Source organism: Anolis carolinensis, unplaced genomic scaffold (genome assembly GCF_035594765.1).
Source record: "Anolis carolinensis isolate JA03-04 unplaced genomic scaffold, rAnoCar3.1.pri scaffold_7, whole genome shotgun sequence".
Lineage (NCBI taxonomy): Eukaryota > Metazoa > Chordata > Lepidosauria > Squamata > Dactyloidae > Anolis > Anolis carolinensis.
This window is the reverse complement of record NW_026943818.1, coordinates 32049588-32067460: the sequence shown is the minus strand read 5'-3', so window position 1 is coordinate 32067460 and position 17873 is coordinate 32049588. Positions and strand designations below refer to the sequence as shown.

Below are 17873 nucleotides of genomic sequence, written 5' to 3'. Positions count from 1 at the left end.
TGTTCTGCAAAAGCTCCGAAATAACTTGATGGATCTGCACCGAATGTGGTATGTATCTATCCGTCGTGATTCAACTTAAATAATGATGGTGGAGTTGTCTGCTAAAAAAAAATCAATTTTGGGGATAGGGCACTAAAACTGATGAAAATGTATATATCAGATGCAACCACAAGATGTCAGTAGAGAGATGGAAAAGAATATATGTCGATCTATATGTTTATTGGTTTGTTTGTTCCGCAAAGGCTCTGAGATAACTTGCTGGATATGGACTAAACGTGGTACGTACATATCCTTTGAGATTCAACTTAAATAATGATGCTGGGGTTGTCTACTAAAAATCATTTTTGGGGGTCGGTAGAGTGCCAAAACCAATGGGAATGTATATATCAGATGAACCCACAAGGTGTCAGCATAGAGATGGAAAGGAATGTGTGTCTATCTATGTGTTTGTTGGTTTGCTTGTTCCACAAAAGTGCTGAAATTACTTAACGGATCTGCACCAAACATCTCACATATATATCCTTCGTGGTTTAACTTAAATAATGATGCTGGGGTTGTCTACTAAAAATCAATTTTTGGGAGGACAGGGTGCCAAAACCGATGGGAATGTATATCTCAGATGCAACCACAAGGTGTCAGTATATAGATGGAAAGAAATATGTGTTTGTTGGTTTGTTTGTTCCACAAAGGCTCTGAAATAACTTCATAGATCTTCACCAAACATGGCACGTATATATCCTTCGTGATTCAACTTAAATAGTGATGGTGGGTTTCCACTAAAAAAAAAAAATCAATTTTGGGGAATAGGGCGCCAAAAATGATGGGAATGTATGTATCAGATGAAAAATAAATTTTGGGGAATAGGGTGCCAAAAACGATGGGAATGTATGTATCAGATGCAACCACAAGATGTCAGTATAGAGACAGAAAATGAGAATGGAAGAGGGCTAGAACGTTGGCCATTGAGATGTTCTAAAAGAGGGCCGGGCAAGGATGGAAGCGAGCTGGAGAAGGGGGAAAGCAGTCTTTTATGATGACACAACCCGAGTAATAATTCAGTTCTTAGAGGGTTGAGAGCATGGAATTGATGCGTGCGTTGTGGGAAGGCAGTGTGACGTAGTGGTTCGAAGATCGGACTCGGAGTCCCGGGTTCGAATCCCGGCTCGGTCTTGGGACGGCTAAGGCGAGCCCCGTTCTGAACGAATCTGACCAAGAAAACCCTCCATGCGAAAACGACGACGATCTCAAATCCCGCTCCACCTTTCAACCAGTTTCAAATCCCGCTGCGGAGTGCTCTTGGCAAAGACGTCAACCATCAACGACTAAGGTCATTGGGTCTTCTTGTCTTCGACCGAGGCGCGGCCGAAGAAGGCCGGGTTCTTCAGACATCGGTAGGCGAGAAAGTGGGGTCCCAAGGCGTAGATAACGTTGGAGAGCAGAGCCGTCCACCAAGCCGCTTCCGGCGTGCGATACGGAAAAGGGGTGCGCGGGTGGAGGGAACCCCCAATGTGGGAGAACTGGGCCTGGGAAACGAGAGAAAGATATATATATAATTTGTATCTGCAATCGAAAAAAAAAATCACGTTTCAAAACTCGTGTCGTGAGTGAAAATTCGTTACAATGACGAGAGCAACGAAATTTCGTTACGTGCTTGAGCAAGCGGGTTCGTTTCTCCCTTGTTGTTACAGCTATCGAGATGAAACTTGCTGTGATTGTACCACACCTTTCCCACTGTTAGCCCACCAAGTTTCAGAATGTTATGCTCATCCACTAATTTTTGGGGAATTTTTGAATTGTTTAGAAAAAATCACGAAATTTCGTTCCTTTTTTCGTTACGTGCTTGAGCAAGTGGGCTCGTTTCCCCCTTGTTTGTAGTGTTATCGGGATGAAACCTGCTACGATTGTGCCCCATCTTTCCCACTGTCAGCCCACCGAGTTTCGGAACGTTACGCTCATCCACTAATTTTTGGGGAATTTTTGAATTATTTACAAAAAATTATGAAATTTCATTCTTTTTTCGTTATGTGCTTGAGCAAGTGGGCTCGTTTCTCCCTTGTTGTTAGAGCTATCAGGTTGAAACTTGCTGTGATTGTGCCACACCTTTTCCACTGTCAGCCCACCAAGTTGCGGAATGTTACGCTCATCCACTAATTTTTGGGGAATTTTTTAATTATTTAGAAAAAATACGAAATTTCATTCCTTTTTTATGTGCTTAAGTGGCCTCGTTTCTCCCTCGTTGTTAGAGCTATCCGGATAAAACTTGCTGTAATTGTCCCACACCTCTCTCACTTTTAGCCCACCAAATTTCAGAACATTACGCCCATCCACTAATTTTTGGGGAATTTTTGAATTATTTGGGAAAAATTACGAAATTTCGTTCCTTTTTTTCGTTATGTGCTTGAGCAAGTGGGCTCGTTTCTCCCTTGTTTGTAGTGTTATCGGGATGAAACTTGCTAAGATTGTGCCCCATCTTTCCCACTGTTAGCCCACCAAGTTTCAGAATGTTACGCCCATCCACTAATTTTTGGGGAATTTTCAAATTATTTAGAAAAAATTACGAAATTTCGTTACTTTTTTGTTATGTGCTTGAGCTGACTAGTTTCTCCCTCATTTTTAAAGCTATCGGGATAAAACTTGCCGTGATTGTACCACACCCTTCCCACTGTTAGACCACCACATTTCAGAACGTTACACCCATCCACTAATTTTTGGGGAATTTCTGAATTATTTATGAAAAATTACGAAATTTCATTCCTTTTTTGTTACGTGATTAAGCGGGCTCGTTTCTTCCTCGTTGTTACAGCTACCGAGATGAAACTTGCTGTGATTGTACCACACCTTTCCCACTTTCAGTCATCCAAGTTTCGGAAAATTACGCTGCTCCACTAATTTATGGGAATTTTTTGAATTATTTGCAAACAATTTAAAAAATCACGAGAGTGTGATGCTGCAGCTATAAAGGCCAATACAATACTAGGCTGCATCCATAGGAATGTGATGCCTAGATCAAGGGAAGGTACAGTATTCTGGGTTTGAATCTCTCCGAAGCCAATAAATTCGGGAGATTTGGCAACCTCACCTGGGCAATGGCGCCGGCGCAAACCAAAGCACAATCTGGCATCCACGTGGAACCGGGGGAGAGTAAGCCGTAGATGCAGACGCAAAAATACGGCAGGCCGTAAAAGAGATACACCAGCATCTGGGGGAGAAGAAGGCAAAGGAGCGGTAACACAGGCAGCAAAGCCACGGAGTTAAATCAATAACACGATGTAACGTGTTTTTAAGGATCTCTGCTGGATCCCGGTCCCAGCCTAACCCCAAACATTCTTGGGAGGATTAAATTCGTCCAATTAATATAATGATAGAACCAATTAGGAAATAGTATTTATAGCTCAGGAACAAAAATAATATTACACAGTAACAATGATTATACATTTAAAATGTATTTTTAAGGATCTTAGCTAGATCCCGGTCCCAGCCTAAACCCAAACATTCCTGGGAGGATTAAATTCGTCCAATGAATATAATAATAGAACCAATTAGGAAATGACATTTATAGCCCAGGAATAAAAATATTACATAGTATAATAATGGCTATTAATGTATTTTCAAGGATCTTAGCTGGATCCCAGCCCCAGCCCAACCCCAAACATTCCTGGGAGGATTAAACTTGTCCAATGAATATAAAGATAGAACCGATTAGGAAATGACATTTATAGCCCAGGAACAAAAATCATGTTACATAGTGTAATAATTATTATATAGTTATAATATATTTTTAAGGATGTTAGCTGGATCCCGGCCCTAGCCCAAGCCCAAACATTCCTGGGAGGATTAAATTCGTCCAATGAATATAATGATAGAACCAATTAAGAAATAGTATTTATAGCCCAGGAACAAAAATAATATTACATAGTAACAATGATTATACATTTAAAACATATTTTTAAGGATCTTAGCTGGATCCCGGTCCCAGCCCAACCCTAAACATTCTTAGGAGTATTTTACTCGTTCAATGAATATAATGATAGAACTAATTAGGAAATGACATTTATAGCCCAGGAATAAAAATCATGTTACATAGTGTAATAATGACTAGTAATGTATTTTTAAGGATCTTAGCTAGATCCCGGTCCCAGCCTAACCCCAAACATTCCTGGGAGGATTAAACTCGTCCAATGAATATAATGATAGAACCAATTAGGAAATGACATTTATAACCCAGGAACAAAAATCATGTTACATAGTGTAATAATTATTATATAGATATAATATATTTTTAAGGATCTTAGCTGGATCCCGGTCCCAGCCCAACCCCAAACATTCTTAGGAGGATTTTACTCGTTCAATGAATATAATGATAGAACTAATTAGGAAATGACATTTATAGCCCAGGAACAAAAATCATGTTACATAGTGTAATAATTATTATATAGATATAATATATTTTAAAGGATCTTAGCTGGATCCGGCCCCAGCCTAACCCCAAACATTCTTGGGAGGATTAAATTCATCCAATGAATATAATGATAGAACCAATTTATAGCCCAGGAATAAAAATGATATTACATAGTATAATAATGACTATATGTTTATAACGTATTTTTATGAATCTTAGCTGGATCTCGGCCCCAGCCCAACCCCAAACATTCCTAGGAGGATTAAACCCATCCAATGAATATAATGGTCTCACACCCTTTATAGTTGATTTCGATGACAATATGGTCCGCTGACCAGACAAGAACGAGACATTCCTAGAGGTCGGAAGTAACAGCCATTTGTTTACATTCGTGGACTCACCTGGACTTTGGGGTAAGCCACGGGGTCCCGCAGGTAAGGCTCTTGCTGGTAGATGTAGTCGAAGCACGTCTCCCAGGGGCAATCCAGGACCACCTACGGAAAGAGGCATAGATAGAATATATCGAGACTAGCCAAGAAGGTTGAGAGTCCCCCGTCCGTGGCTATATTGCTCACCAGTCCTCGGAAAAGCGTGAAGGCCACGGCGAAAAGCAGAAAGGCCACCAATCCCAGATCGAGTGGGCGCTGGAGTAAGGTTTTGCCCTGCTCCCGGTCAATCTTTGCAGTGACGAGAAGAAAAAAAACAAGAAACGAGATTCTGAGATTCTTAAATTATGTTCTAGGAAGGTCTTGGAGGTACCACTCTAATCTACTCCTTTGTCATTTTAGGTGGGTCTACTCCATTGGGAAGGGTGTGAGGCCTGTTAGTGTTTTTGTTGATATGGAGTGAAATGTGTAATCCATTGTTGCTGTGATATGTATTTCGTTCCGACAAGCATTCCAGCAGTCCAGCGGTTAATTGCAGCAAGGCTTTGATTGATTGCTGGAAGGGCAAATGAACAAGGACTTCTGTTTGAGCTACCTGACAGGAAGATACACCACAGACTGTGGAATGCAGGAGGTGCTTCTGTGCACAGAGAGAACGGACTTTGAGAGAGACAGACATGCAACATGCATCCGGATAGTTTTGGAGTTTAGTATTGTAAATATTGTAAATAAAGCCTTCAGAGCCGCTGATTTTCAGCAGACATAAATCAACGAAGGTGTCGTGCTTTGTCGGTGCTGTTTTGCTGTTTGCAAAGTGGTCTGACGGGGTGAGCAGAGGTGGGAACTGGCTCATCCATCAAGTCGGGTTGGTGATTCCCTGACAAGGCCATTATCTTCATTGGATGAAGTTTAATCCTCCTAAGAATGTTTGGGGTTGGGCTGGGACCGGGATCCAGCTAAGATCCTTAAATATACATTAATAGTCATTATTACACTACGTAATATCATTTTTGTTCCTGGGCTATAAATGTCATTTCCTAATTGGTTCTATCTTGATATTAATTGGACGAGTTTAATCCTCCTAAGAATGTTTGGAGTTGGGCTGGGGCCGGGATCCAGCTAAAATCCTTAAATATACATTAATAGTCATTATTACACTATATAACATGATTTTTGTTTCTGAAGTATAAATACTATTTCCTAATTGGTTCTATCGTTATATTAATTGGACGAGTTTAATCCTCCTAAGAATGTTTGGGGTTGGGCTGGGGCCGGGATCCAGCTAAAATCCTTAAATATACATTAATAGTCATTATTACACTATATAACATGATTTTTGTTTCTGAAGTATAAATACTATTTCCTAATTGGTTCTATCGTTATATTAATTGGACGAGTTTAATCCTCCTAAGAATGTTTGGAGTTGAGCTGGGACCGGGATCCAGCTAAGATCCTTAAATATACATTAATAGTCATTATTACATTATATAACATGATTTTTGTTCCTGGGCCATAAATGTCATTTCCTAATTGGTTCTATCTTGATATTAATTGGACGAGTTTAATCCTCCTAAGAATGTTTGGGGTTGGGCTGGGACCGGGATCCAGCTGAGATCCTTAAATATATATTAATAGTCCTTAAATATATATTAAGATTAATATTTATTATTAATACATAATATATTAATTAATAAATATATATTAATATTAATATATATTAATAGTTATATAATAATATATAACATGATTTTTATTCCTGGGTTATAAATGTCATTTCCTAATTAGTTCTATCATTATATAAATTGGACGAGTTTAATCCTCCTAAGAATGTTTGGGGCTGGGCTGGGGCCGGGATCCAGTTGAGATCCTTATATTAATTATGTAATTAATAATGAATTATTATATTAATTAATACATATTTAATAATTAATTAATTAATAATAATTAATAAATAGTTAACCAATCTATCATCCACGACTCTTGGTCCTGCTGCCTGGGGACGATGGGACTTCCAAAGCCCAAAGTTTCCCCGTTCTATCGAGAGAGAGGACTGGTTGGACTCCAAGTTGTATGACCACATGTCCATTAGAACGGTATTTCTACACAATTTTTTAACGATGCTTTCTCTCGTCCGCGGTACCTGATCTGCTGTCAACAACGGCGGGTTCTTGGGCTGGGCGAAGATCCGCACGGCGGCCCAGATGGGGATGAGAAGGTAGGGGATGTTGAGCAGGAAGGCCGGGCGGATCTCCGAGCCGTATTTCCCTGCAAAGAGACGGCGCGACGGGGTTATCGGGTGGACGGCTTTTGGAGCTTCTGAACGTAGTCCAAGGAAGGAAAGACTCACCAATCGCGTTGCCCAGGAGGAAAACCACGAGGCTCATGGTGAGGGACCCGGCCCAGTAGAGGCCCACGTTTCGGTAGCTCTTCCTGGAGGGGAAAGTCAGGGTCAGATCCATTAGGAGGAACTCAACGAGGATCTGATGTCGTTCAGAGGCCGGTAGCCAATCCTTTCTATCCCTATACTGGCCTCTTGTGGCTGCATCTGAGCAGCCATATATGTCAAAAATAATTACGTTGCAGAAGAGATGCAAGACTGCATTGCATACATATATATCTAGACTAGTAGCTAATCCTTTCTATCTATATATACTGCCCTCTTGTGGCTGCATCTGAGCAGCCATAAATGTCAAAAACAAATACGTTGCAGAAGAGATGCAAGACTAAATTGCATACATATATATCTAGACTAGCAGCTAATCCTTTCTATCTATACTGCCTTCTTGTGGCTGCATCTGAGCACTGCATACATATATATCTAGACTAGTAGCTAATCCTTTCTATCTATACTGCCTTCTTGTGGCTGCATCTGAGCACTGCATACATGGAGGCCAGTAGCTAATCCTTTCTATCTATATATACTGCCCTCTTGTGGCTGCATCTGAGCACTGCATACATACATACATACCTAGAGGCCGGTAGCTAATCCTTTCTATTTATAAACTGCCCTCTTGTGGCTACGTCTGAGCTATCCATACATATATATCTAGACTAGTAGCTAATCCTTTCTATCTATATATACTGCCCTCTTGTGTCTGCATCTGAGCACTACATACATACATACCTAGATGCCGGTAGCTAATCCTTTCTATCCCTATACTGCCCTCTTGTGGCTGCGTCTCAGCAATGCATACATATATATTTAGACTAGTAGCTAATCCTTTCTATCTATATACTACCACTTGTAGTATTGTATACATACATACCTTGGAGCCAGTAAATAATCCTTTCTATCCATATATACCGCCCTCTTGTGGCTGCACCTGAGAACTGCATACATATACCTATTTATTTAATTTATATACCGCTCTTCTCCCCCAGGGGGACCCAGAGCTAATCCCCACCCCTCTCTCTCTATATATATATATATATATACATACACACTGCCCTCTTGTGGCTACATCTAAGCACTGCATGCATACATACTTAAGAGGCCAGTAGCTAATCCTTTCTATTTATATATATACTTCCCTCTTCTGGCTACATCTGAGTACTGCATACGTATACCTAGAGGATAGCAGCCAATCCTCTCTCTCTCTCTCTCTCTTGTGGCTACATCTGAGCATTGTATACATACATACCTTGAGGCCAGTAGCTAATCCTTTCTATCTCTATACCCATTTCTTCGTTCTTGGCCTCCTACTCCCAAACAGAGTTGCTTTTTAAGTTGAAACCCTACCAATATTTTAAGTTGAGCCATGAAGGGTCTGTGTAACCACATCTGGTCCAGATCCACCAAGCCGTGTAGGTGCCCTTGAGGCACAAACATACATACATACTTCCAAATACCTTTGATGGATGGCTATGATCATCGCGATATAGAGCCCGTAATGGACGACGGCGTCCCAGTAGCAAATCATGATCCCGTAGGCGGTGGTAAGGTACGGCTCGCCCTAAAAAGGGAAAAACATTGGAACGCGTTGAAGGGCATGCTTAACGGAACATGGGAGTTGTAGTCCTTCCCGAAAAGCACCGACACCCACCTCCCTCATGTAGAATCCTATAAAGTTGTCCATGTAGCCGTCCTCCTCCAAGGCGATGATGCCGTCGACCCCGGAAGAGAAGCAGAAAACCATAAAGACTGGAAGAAGGGAGAAAGCAAAGTAAGATGGGAAGACTCGATATACTCTCTCAATGTCTTCTTGTATCACTAGTATTATTTAAAGTAAGATGGGAAGACTCACTATACTCTCTCAATGTCTTCTTGTATCACTAGTATTATTTAAAGTAAAATGGGAAGACTCGAGATACTCTGTCAATGTCTTCTTGTATCACTAGTATTATTTAAAGTAAGATGGGAAGACTCGATATACTCTGTCAATGTCTTCTTGTATCACTAGTATTATTTAAAGTAAGATGGGAAGACTCGATATACTCTGTCAATGTCTTCTTGTATCACTAGTATTATTTAAAGTAAGATGGGAAGACTCGATATACTCTGTCAATTTCTTCTTCCATCTCTAGCTCACCGATCTCTATCTCTTCTATCTATCTCATCGATTACTTTTTTTTCTTTCTCTAAAGCGGGGTATAAATAAATATTATCATTTACATAATAAATATTATTATTTAAATAGTATTATTTAAAGTAAGATGGGAAGACTCTATATACTCTATCGATGTCTTTTTCCATCTCCAAAGACTCTATATACTCGATGTCTTTTTCCATCTCCAAAGACTCTATATACTCTATCGATGTCTTTTTCCACCTCTGAAGACTCTATATACTCTATCGATGTCTTTTTCCACCTCTGAAGACTCTATATACTCTATCGATGTCTTTTTCCACCTCTGAAGACTCTATATACTTTATCGATGTCTTTTTCCATCTCCGAAGACTCTATATACTCTATTGATGTCTTTTTCCATCTCCGAAGACTCTATATACTCTATCGATGTCTTTTTCCACCTCTGAAGACTCTATATACTTTATCGATGTCTTTTTCCATCTCCGAAGACTCTATATACTCTATCGATGTCTTTTTCCATCTCCGAAGACTCTATATACTCTATCGATGTCTCTTTCCATCTCCGAAGACTCTATATACTCTATCGATGTCTTTTTCCATCTCCGAAGACTCTATATACTCTATCGATGTCTCTTTCCATCTCCAAAGACTCTATATACTCTATCGATGTCTTTTTCCATCTCCGAAGACTCTATATACTCTATCGATGTCTCTTTCCATCTCCGAAGACTCTATATACTCTATCGATGTCTCTTTCCATCTCCGAAGACTCTATATACTCTATCGATGTCTTTTTCCATCTCCGAAGACTCTATATACTCTATCGATGTCTTTTTCCATCTCCGAAGACTCTATATACTCTATCGATGTCTCTTTCCATCTCCGAAGACTCTATATATTCTATCGATGTCTTTTTCCATCTCCGAAGACTCTATATACTCTATCGATGTCTTTTTCCATCTCCGAAGACTCTATATACTCTATCGATGTCTTTTTCCATCTCCGAAGACTCTATATACTCTATCGATGTCTTTTTCCATCTCCAAAGACTCTATATACTCGATGTCTTTTTCCATCTCCAAAGACTCTATATACTCTATCGGTCTTTTTCCACCTCTGAAGACTCTATATACTCTATCGGTCTTTTTCCACCTCTGAAGACTCTATATACTTTATCGATGTCTTTTTCCACCTCTGAAGACTCTATATACTCTATCGATGTCTTTTTCCACCTCTGAAGACTCTATATACTCTATCGATGTCTTTTTCCATCTCCAAAGACTCTATATACTCGATGTCTTTTTCCATCTCCAAAGACTCTATATACTCTATCGATGTCTTTTTCCATCTCCAAAGACTCTATATACTCGATGTCTTTTTCCATCTCCGAAGACTCTATATACTCTATCGATGTCTTTTTCCACCTCTGAAGACTCTATATACTCTATCGATGTCTCTTTCCATCTCCAAAGACTCTATATACTCTATCGATGTCTTTTTCCATCTCCGAAGACTCTATATACTCTATCGATGTCTCTTTCCATCTCCGAAGACTCTATATACTCTATCGATGTCTCTTTCCATCTCCGAAGACTCTATATACTCTATCGATGTCTTTTTCCATCTCCGAAGACTCTATATACTCTATCGATGTCTTTTTCCATCTCCGAAGACTCTATATACTCTATCGATGTCTCTTTCCATCTCCGAAGACTCTATATATTCTATCGATGTCTTTTTCCATCTCCGAAGACTCTATATACTCTATCGATGTCTTTTTCCATCTCCGAAGACTCTATATACTCTATCGATGTCTTTTTCCATCTCCGAAGACTCTATATACTCTATCGATGTCTTTTTCCATCTCCAAAGACTCTATATACTCGATGTCTTTTTCCATCTCCAAAGACTCTATATACTCTATCGGTCTTTTTCCACCTCTGAAGACTCTATATACTCTATCGGTCTTTTTCCACCTCTGAAGACTCTATATACTTTATCGATGTCTTTTTCCACCTCTGAAGACTCTATATACTCTATCGATGTCTTTTTCCACCTCTGAAGACTCTATATACTCTATCGATGTCTTTTTCCATCTCCAAAGACTCTATATACTCGATGTCTTTTTCCATCTCCAAAGACTCTATATACTCTATCGATGTCTTTTTCCACCTCTGAAGACTCTATATACTCTATCGATGTCTTTTTCCACCTCTGAAGACTCTATATACTCTATCGATGTCTTTTTCCACCTCTGAAGACTCTATATATTCTATCGATGTCTTTTTCCATCTCCGAAGACTCTATATACTCTATCGATGTCTTTTTCCATCTCCGAAGACTCTATATACTCTATCGATGTCTTTTTCCATCTCCGAAGACTCTATATACTCTATCGATGTCTTTTTCCACCTCTGAAGACTCTATATACTCTATCGATGTCTTTTTCCATCTCCGAAGACTCTATATATTCTATCGATGTCTTTTTCCATCTCCGAAGACTCTATATACTCTATCGATATCTTTTTCCACCTCCGAAGACTCTATATACTCTATCGATGTCTTTTTCCATCTCCGAAGACTCTATATATTCTATCGATGTCTTTTTCCATCTCCGAAGACTCTATATACTCTATCGATGTCTTTTTCCATCTCCGAAGACTCTATATACTCTATCGATGTCTTTTTCCATCTCCGAAGACTCTATATACTCTATCGATGTCTTTTTCCATCTCCGATGACTCTATATACTCTATCGATGTCTTTTTCCATCTCCGAAGACTCTATATACTCTATCGATGTCTTTTTCCATCTCCGATGACTCTATATACTCTATCGATGTCTTTTTCCATCTCCGATGACTCTATATACTCTATCGATGTCTTTTTCCATCTCCGATGACTCTATATACTCTATCGATGTCTTTTTCCATCTCCGAAGACTCTATATACTCTATCGATGTCTTTTTCCATCTCCGAAGACTCTATATACTCTATCGATGTCTTTTTCCATCTCCGAAGACTCTATATACTCTATCGATGTCTCTTTCCATCTCCGAAGACTCTATATACTCTATCGATGTCTTTTTCCATCTCCGAAGACTCTATATACTCTATCGATGTCTTTTTCCATCTCCGAAGACTCTATATACTCTATCGATGTCTTTTTCCATCTCCGATGACTCTATATACTCTATCGATGTCTTTTTCCATCTCCGATGACTCTATATACTCTATCGATGTCTTTTTCCATCTCCGATGACTCTATATACTCTATCGATGTCTTTTTCCATCTCCGAAGACTCTATATACTCTATCGATGTCTTTTTCCATCTCCGAAGACTCTATATACTCTATCGATGTCTTTTTCCATCTCCGATGACTCTATATACTCTATCGATGTCTTTTTCCATCTCCGATGACTCTATATACTCTATCGATGTCTTTTTCCATCTCCGATGACTCTATATACTCTATCGATGTCTTTTTCCATCTCCGAAGACTCTATATACTCTATCGATGTCTTTTTCCACCTCTGAAGACTCTATATACTCTATCGATGTCTTTTTCCATCTCCGAAGACTCTATATACTCTATCGATGTCTTTTTCCACCTCTGAAGACTCTATATACTCTATCGATGTCTTTTTCCATCTCCGAAGACTCTATATACTCTATCGATGTCTTTTTCCACCTCTATCTCTAACTTGTCTAGCTAACTATCTTATCTCTCTCTAGGTCTATCACCTCTCTGTAGTATTACCGTAGTAAAGTGGATCCTGCGAGTTGTTTGGGAGATAGACCACAGCAAAGAGGAACGCCAGGGTGGCAAAACCAGTCGCGGCAATGACCGAAGGGCTGGAGGGAGAGAGAAAAGTTACTTTTTGCGTAACTGTATATTAGGCATGTCCGATGGATGAAAAGAATGTTTCAATTCTCGTTTCTAAAGTAGGGGGCGCTGGCGCTTTGATATAGAATGTATTTCCGATTTTTTTCACCCAAATTTTTTTGATATTTCCGAAAATTCGTAATGTTTCTAAAATGGTGGGTGCGCATGCGCAATCGCTACACACCGGGCTTGTATGGCAATCTTCCATGTGGACGCAGAGGACATTAGCCCCCGCCTTTGCGTCCATCGTGGAAGCTTCTGATTGGCCGGGGACCAGCAGCCATGTTAGGCTGCGTTAAGCTCCCATTCAAGGTAGGTCGCAGAAACAATTTTTTAAAATTTTTTTTGAAATTTATATTTATATATATATATATTTAGCCCGGGGCTGTGGCGCAAATGGGAGAGCAATGAGTCACTGACCAGGAGGTCATAAGTTCGAGGCCCGCTCGGAGCTATGTTGTTCGTCTTTGTCCTGTGTTGAAAAGGCATTGAATGTTTGCCTAATATGTGTAATGTGATCCGCCCTGAGTCCCCTTCGGGGTGAGAAGGGCGGAATATAAATGATGTAAATAAAATAAATAAATATTTTTTAAAATGTTATGGGGGAAAAAAAATTAACGAATTATTAAGAGACAATTAGAGAATGGTTCAACAATGGTTCGAATTACATTGCTGGTTGCGCTGTGAGACAATGTCTCGGAATGTGTATCAAAAATCGAGAACAATCCGAAATAATTCCGATATACGATTCAAAACGATTTTTTGGACATGTCTACTATATATATAGTAGTATATCATAGTCTCGAGGCAAAGGGACCTCCTTCCCAATGTGTAAACATGGCTCTTTTCCAAGCTAAACCAGGTGTGGCTTTCTGGGATTTTAGAGGAATGAATCCAAAGTTCAGGTGACTTCATAGGAGGCAGGGTTCAATTTTGGCACCGAAACCGAGTCTCGTCCTGGCTCCATGTGTCAACGCAACATAATGCTATGAGTCCACGGGATGTGTAGTTTGGCTAAGGAGCTGGCATCAGAAGAGTGCAATGTTTACGCCACGGAAACAATCGCAAAGCAAGGGGATCGTGATTCTGTTCCAAAACAGCCCTAACGCAAAACAAGGGGGAAGGAAGCATTCGTTTTCCTTTCGATTTCCTTTCCTTCCTCCGCATTACATCTGGTGTGTGCCAATGGGTGTTCTTATTAATAATAATAATAATAATAATAATAATAATATAGAGGGATAGATCTGGAAATCTAAGCTGAGCCTGGGAGAGGAGTGCCTCTGCATTACATCTGGTGTGTGCCAATGGGTAATAATAATAATAATAATAATAATATATTAAGAATGATAGATATTCTGGGAATCTAAGCTGAGCCTGGGAGAGGAGTGCCTCCGCATTACATCTGGTGTGTGCCAATGGGTATTAATAATAATAATAATAATAATAATAATAATAATAATAATATATTAAGAATGATCGATATTCTGGGAATCGAAGCTGAGCCTGGGAGAGGAGTGCCTCCGCATTACATCTGATGTGTGCCAATGGGTGTCAATAATAATAATAATAATAATACCAACAACAACAACAACATATTAATAATGACAGCTTTTCTGGGAATCTAAGCTGAGCTTGGGAGAGGAGTGCCTCCACATTACATCTGGTGTGTGCCAATGGGTGTCAATACTAATAATAATAATAGTAATAGTAACAACAACAACAACAACAACATTTTAATAACGACAGCTTTTCTGGGAATCTAAGCTGAGCCTGGGAGAGGAGTGCCTCCGCATTACATTTGGTGTGTGCCAATGGGTGTCAATAATAATAATAATAATAATAATAATAATAATAATAATAAATTACTAACGATATACTCTGGGAATCTAACTGAGCCTGGGAGAGGAAAGCCTCCGCATTACATCTGGTGTGTGCCAATGGGTAGTAATAATATATATGGCCTTGCAGCTTCAAAGGAATCCTTTGTTGGGAGGTGTTAGCTGGCCCTAATTGTTTCCTGTCCGGAATCCCAACGAAGGGACACATGATAGAGATATATAGACCTGGTTCATGACAGACTGAGCCTGGGAGAGGAGTGCCTCTGCATTACATCTGATGTGTGCAAATGGGTATTAATAATATTAATAATAATAATATAATATTCAATATTAAATTAAATTAATATTTAATAAATTAATATTTAATAATAATTAAAATAATAAATTAAGCTACTCTGGGAATCGAAGCTGAGCCTGGGAGAGGAGTGCCTCCGCATTACATCTGGTATGTGTCAATGGATACTACTACTACTACTACTAATAATAATAATTTAATTAATATTTAATTAAATTAATATAATATTTAATAAATTACTATTTAATAATAATTAAAATAATACATTAAGCTACTCTGGGAATCGAAGCTGAGCCTGGGAGAGGAGTGCCTCCGCATTACATCTGGTATGTGTCAATGGATACTAATAATAATAATAATAATAATTTAATTAATATTTAATTAAATTAATATAATATTTAATAAATTACTATTTAACAATAATTAAAATAATAAATTAAGCTACTCTGGGCATCAAAGCTGAGCCTGGGAGATGAGTGCCTCTGCATTACATCTGGTATGTGTCAATGGATATTAATAATAATAATAATATAATTAATATTTAATTAAATTAAATTAATATTTAATAAATTACTATTTAACAATAATTAAAATAATAAATTAAGCTACTCTGGGAATCGAAGCTGAGCCTGGGAGAGGAGTGCCTCCACATTACATCTGGTATGTGTCAATGGATATTAATAATAATAATAATAATATTAAGAATTAATAATATAATAATATAATATAATTAATATTTAATAATAATTAAAATAATAAATTAAGCTACTCTGGGCATCGAAGCTGAGCCTGGGAGAGGAGTGCCTCCACATTACATCTGGTATGTGTCAATGGATATTAATAATAATAATAATAATATTAAGAATTAATAATATAATAATATAATATAATTAATATTTAATAATAATTAAAATAATAAATTAAGCTACTCTGGGCATCGAAGCTGAGCCTGGGAGAGGAGTGCCTCCACATTACATCTGGTATGTGTCAATGGATATTAATAATAATAATAATAATAATATTAAGAATTAATAATATAATAATATAATATAATTAATATTTAATAATAATTAAAATAATAAATTAAGCTACTCTGGGCATCAAAGCTGAGCCTGGGAGAGGAGTGCCTCCGCATTACATGTATTTCGAGGAGCAACCTGGGTGTTTCCCAACCCGGGTCAGGGGATTCAGACGTGGTGACTCACCTCTCCATGGCGGCGAGAGTGTTGCAGGTGTAGCAGAGCGGGAAGGCGAAGAAGTACAAGCCGACGGGAGCCCAAGCCGGGTGGAAGCGCATGGTTGCACAGGACAGGATGGGATAGAAAAGCTTCACCTCTGGCCAACTCTTGAAGATCTCCAACTCCGAGATTCTGATCGGAATCCACGACCCGAAGGATCTGCTCCACCGCGATGATGATCCAAAGGTCGGCCTCAACAAGTGGATTGCACAAGACCAATGCTTCTGGTCTCATGCTCGGAATGTGCAGATGTGCTCCAGAGGAGGGGTGGTGATTGACAGCTCTCTTAAAAGGGCAACACACCCCTCTGGGTGGGCCCCACGCCTGGATCCACATACGGCTTGTCGTCATAATTAACTCACAACAGGTTTTCAAAGAAGGGCCAGTCATACGTGAAAGCCTGTACATAAAGACCATAACATACACACACACATATATCTGTGTGTATGTGTGTGTATCTATATATATAAAAGAGTGATGGCATCGCGGCGACCCACAAAACAACAAAACTAATAATAAAAAACACTAAAAAATTAATACAATAAAATACTATAATAACAGAAAATAACTAAAAATAATACAAGAAAATAATAAAATATCTATATATATAAAAGAGTGATGGCATCGCGGCGACCCACAAAACAACAAAACTACAGTACCACCAGATAAATCCCTTTAAAACAAGACATACAATCATAAGCATAAAACAATAATAATAATAATAACAATAATACTAAACTTGATAAATACCATTAAAACAAGACATACAATCATAAGCATACACTAATAATAATAATAATAATAATAATAATAATAATAATAATAATAATACTTTATTTTTCTATCCCGCCTCCATCTCCCCGCAGGGACTCGGGGCAGCTAACATGGGGAGCAAGCCCAACAATATACAATAAAGTACCACCAGATAAATACTTTTAAAACAAGGCATACAATCATAAGCATAACATATAATAATCTATATATATATAAAAGAGTGATGGCATCGCGGCGACCCACAAAACAACAAAACTACAGGCCCCCCAACCTCGAAATTTGACGACACAACCCATCATCCACGCCTCTAGGTTGATACAACAAAAAGAAAAGAAAAATAAAGTCCTAATTAGAGAGAGAGGAATAATTGCTTTTATCCAATTGCTGCCAGTTAGAAGGCTAAGCTCCTCCAACTTGGTCTCCTAGCAACCCAATAAAAAATAATAAAAAACACTAAAAAATTAATACAATAAAATACTATAATAACAGAAAATAACTAAAAATAATACAAGAAAATAATAAAATAT

At 38.6% G+C, this 17873-nt stretch overlaps 1 protein-coding gene across 1 annotated transcript; it reads right to left on the bottom strand.

The window, feature by feature from the left end:
* Positions 1-202: 202 nt before the first annotated feature.
* On the bottom strand, positions 203-16770 carry tm6sf2 (transmembrane 6 superfamily member 2). Its single transcript, XM_062960708.1, has 10 exons — positions 16540-16770; positions 13076-13170; positions 8829-8926; positions 8635-8738; positions 7133-7215; positions 6926-7050; positions 4975-5076; positions 4801-4893; positions 3080-3199; positions 203-1523 (listed from the first exon to the last, which is right to left on the bottom strand). The coding sequence occupies exons 1-10, from the start codon at positions 16629-16631 to the stop codon at positions 1329-1331; spliced, it is 1107 nt and encodes a 368-aa protein (XP_062816778.1). The 5' UTR covers positions 16632-16770; the 3' UTR covers positions 203-1328.
* Between the last annotated feature and the right edge of the window lie 1103 nt (positions 16771-17873).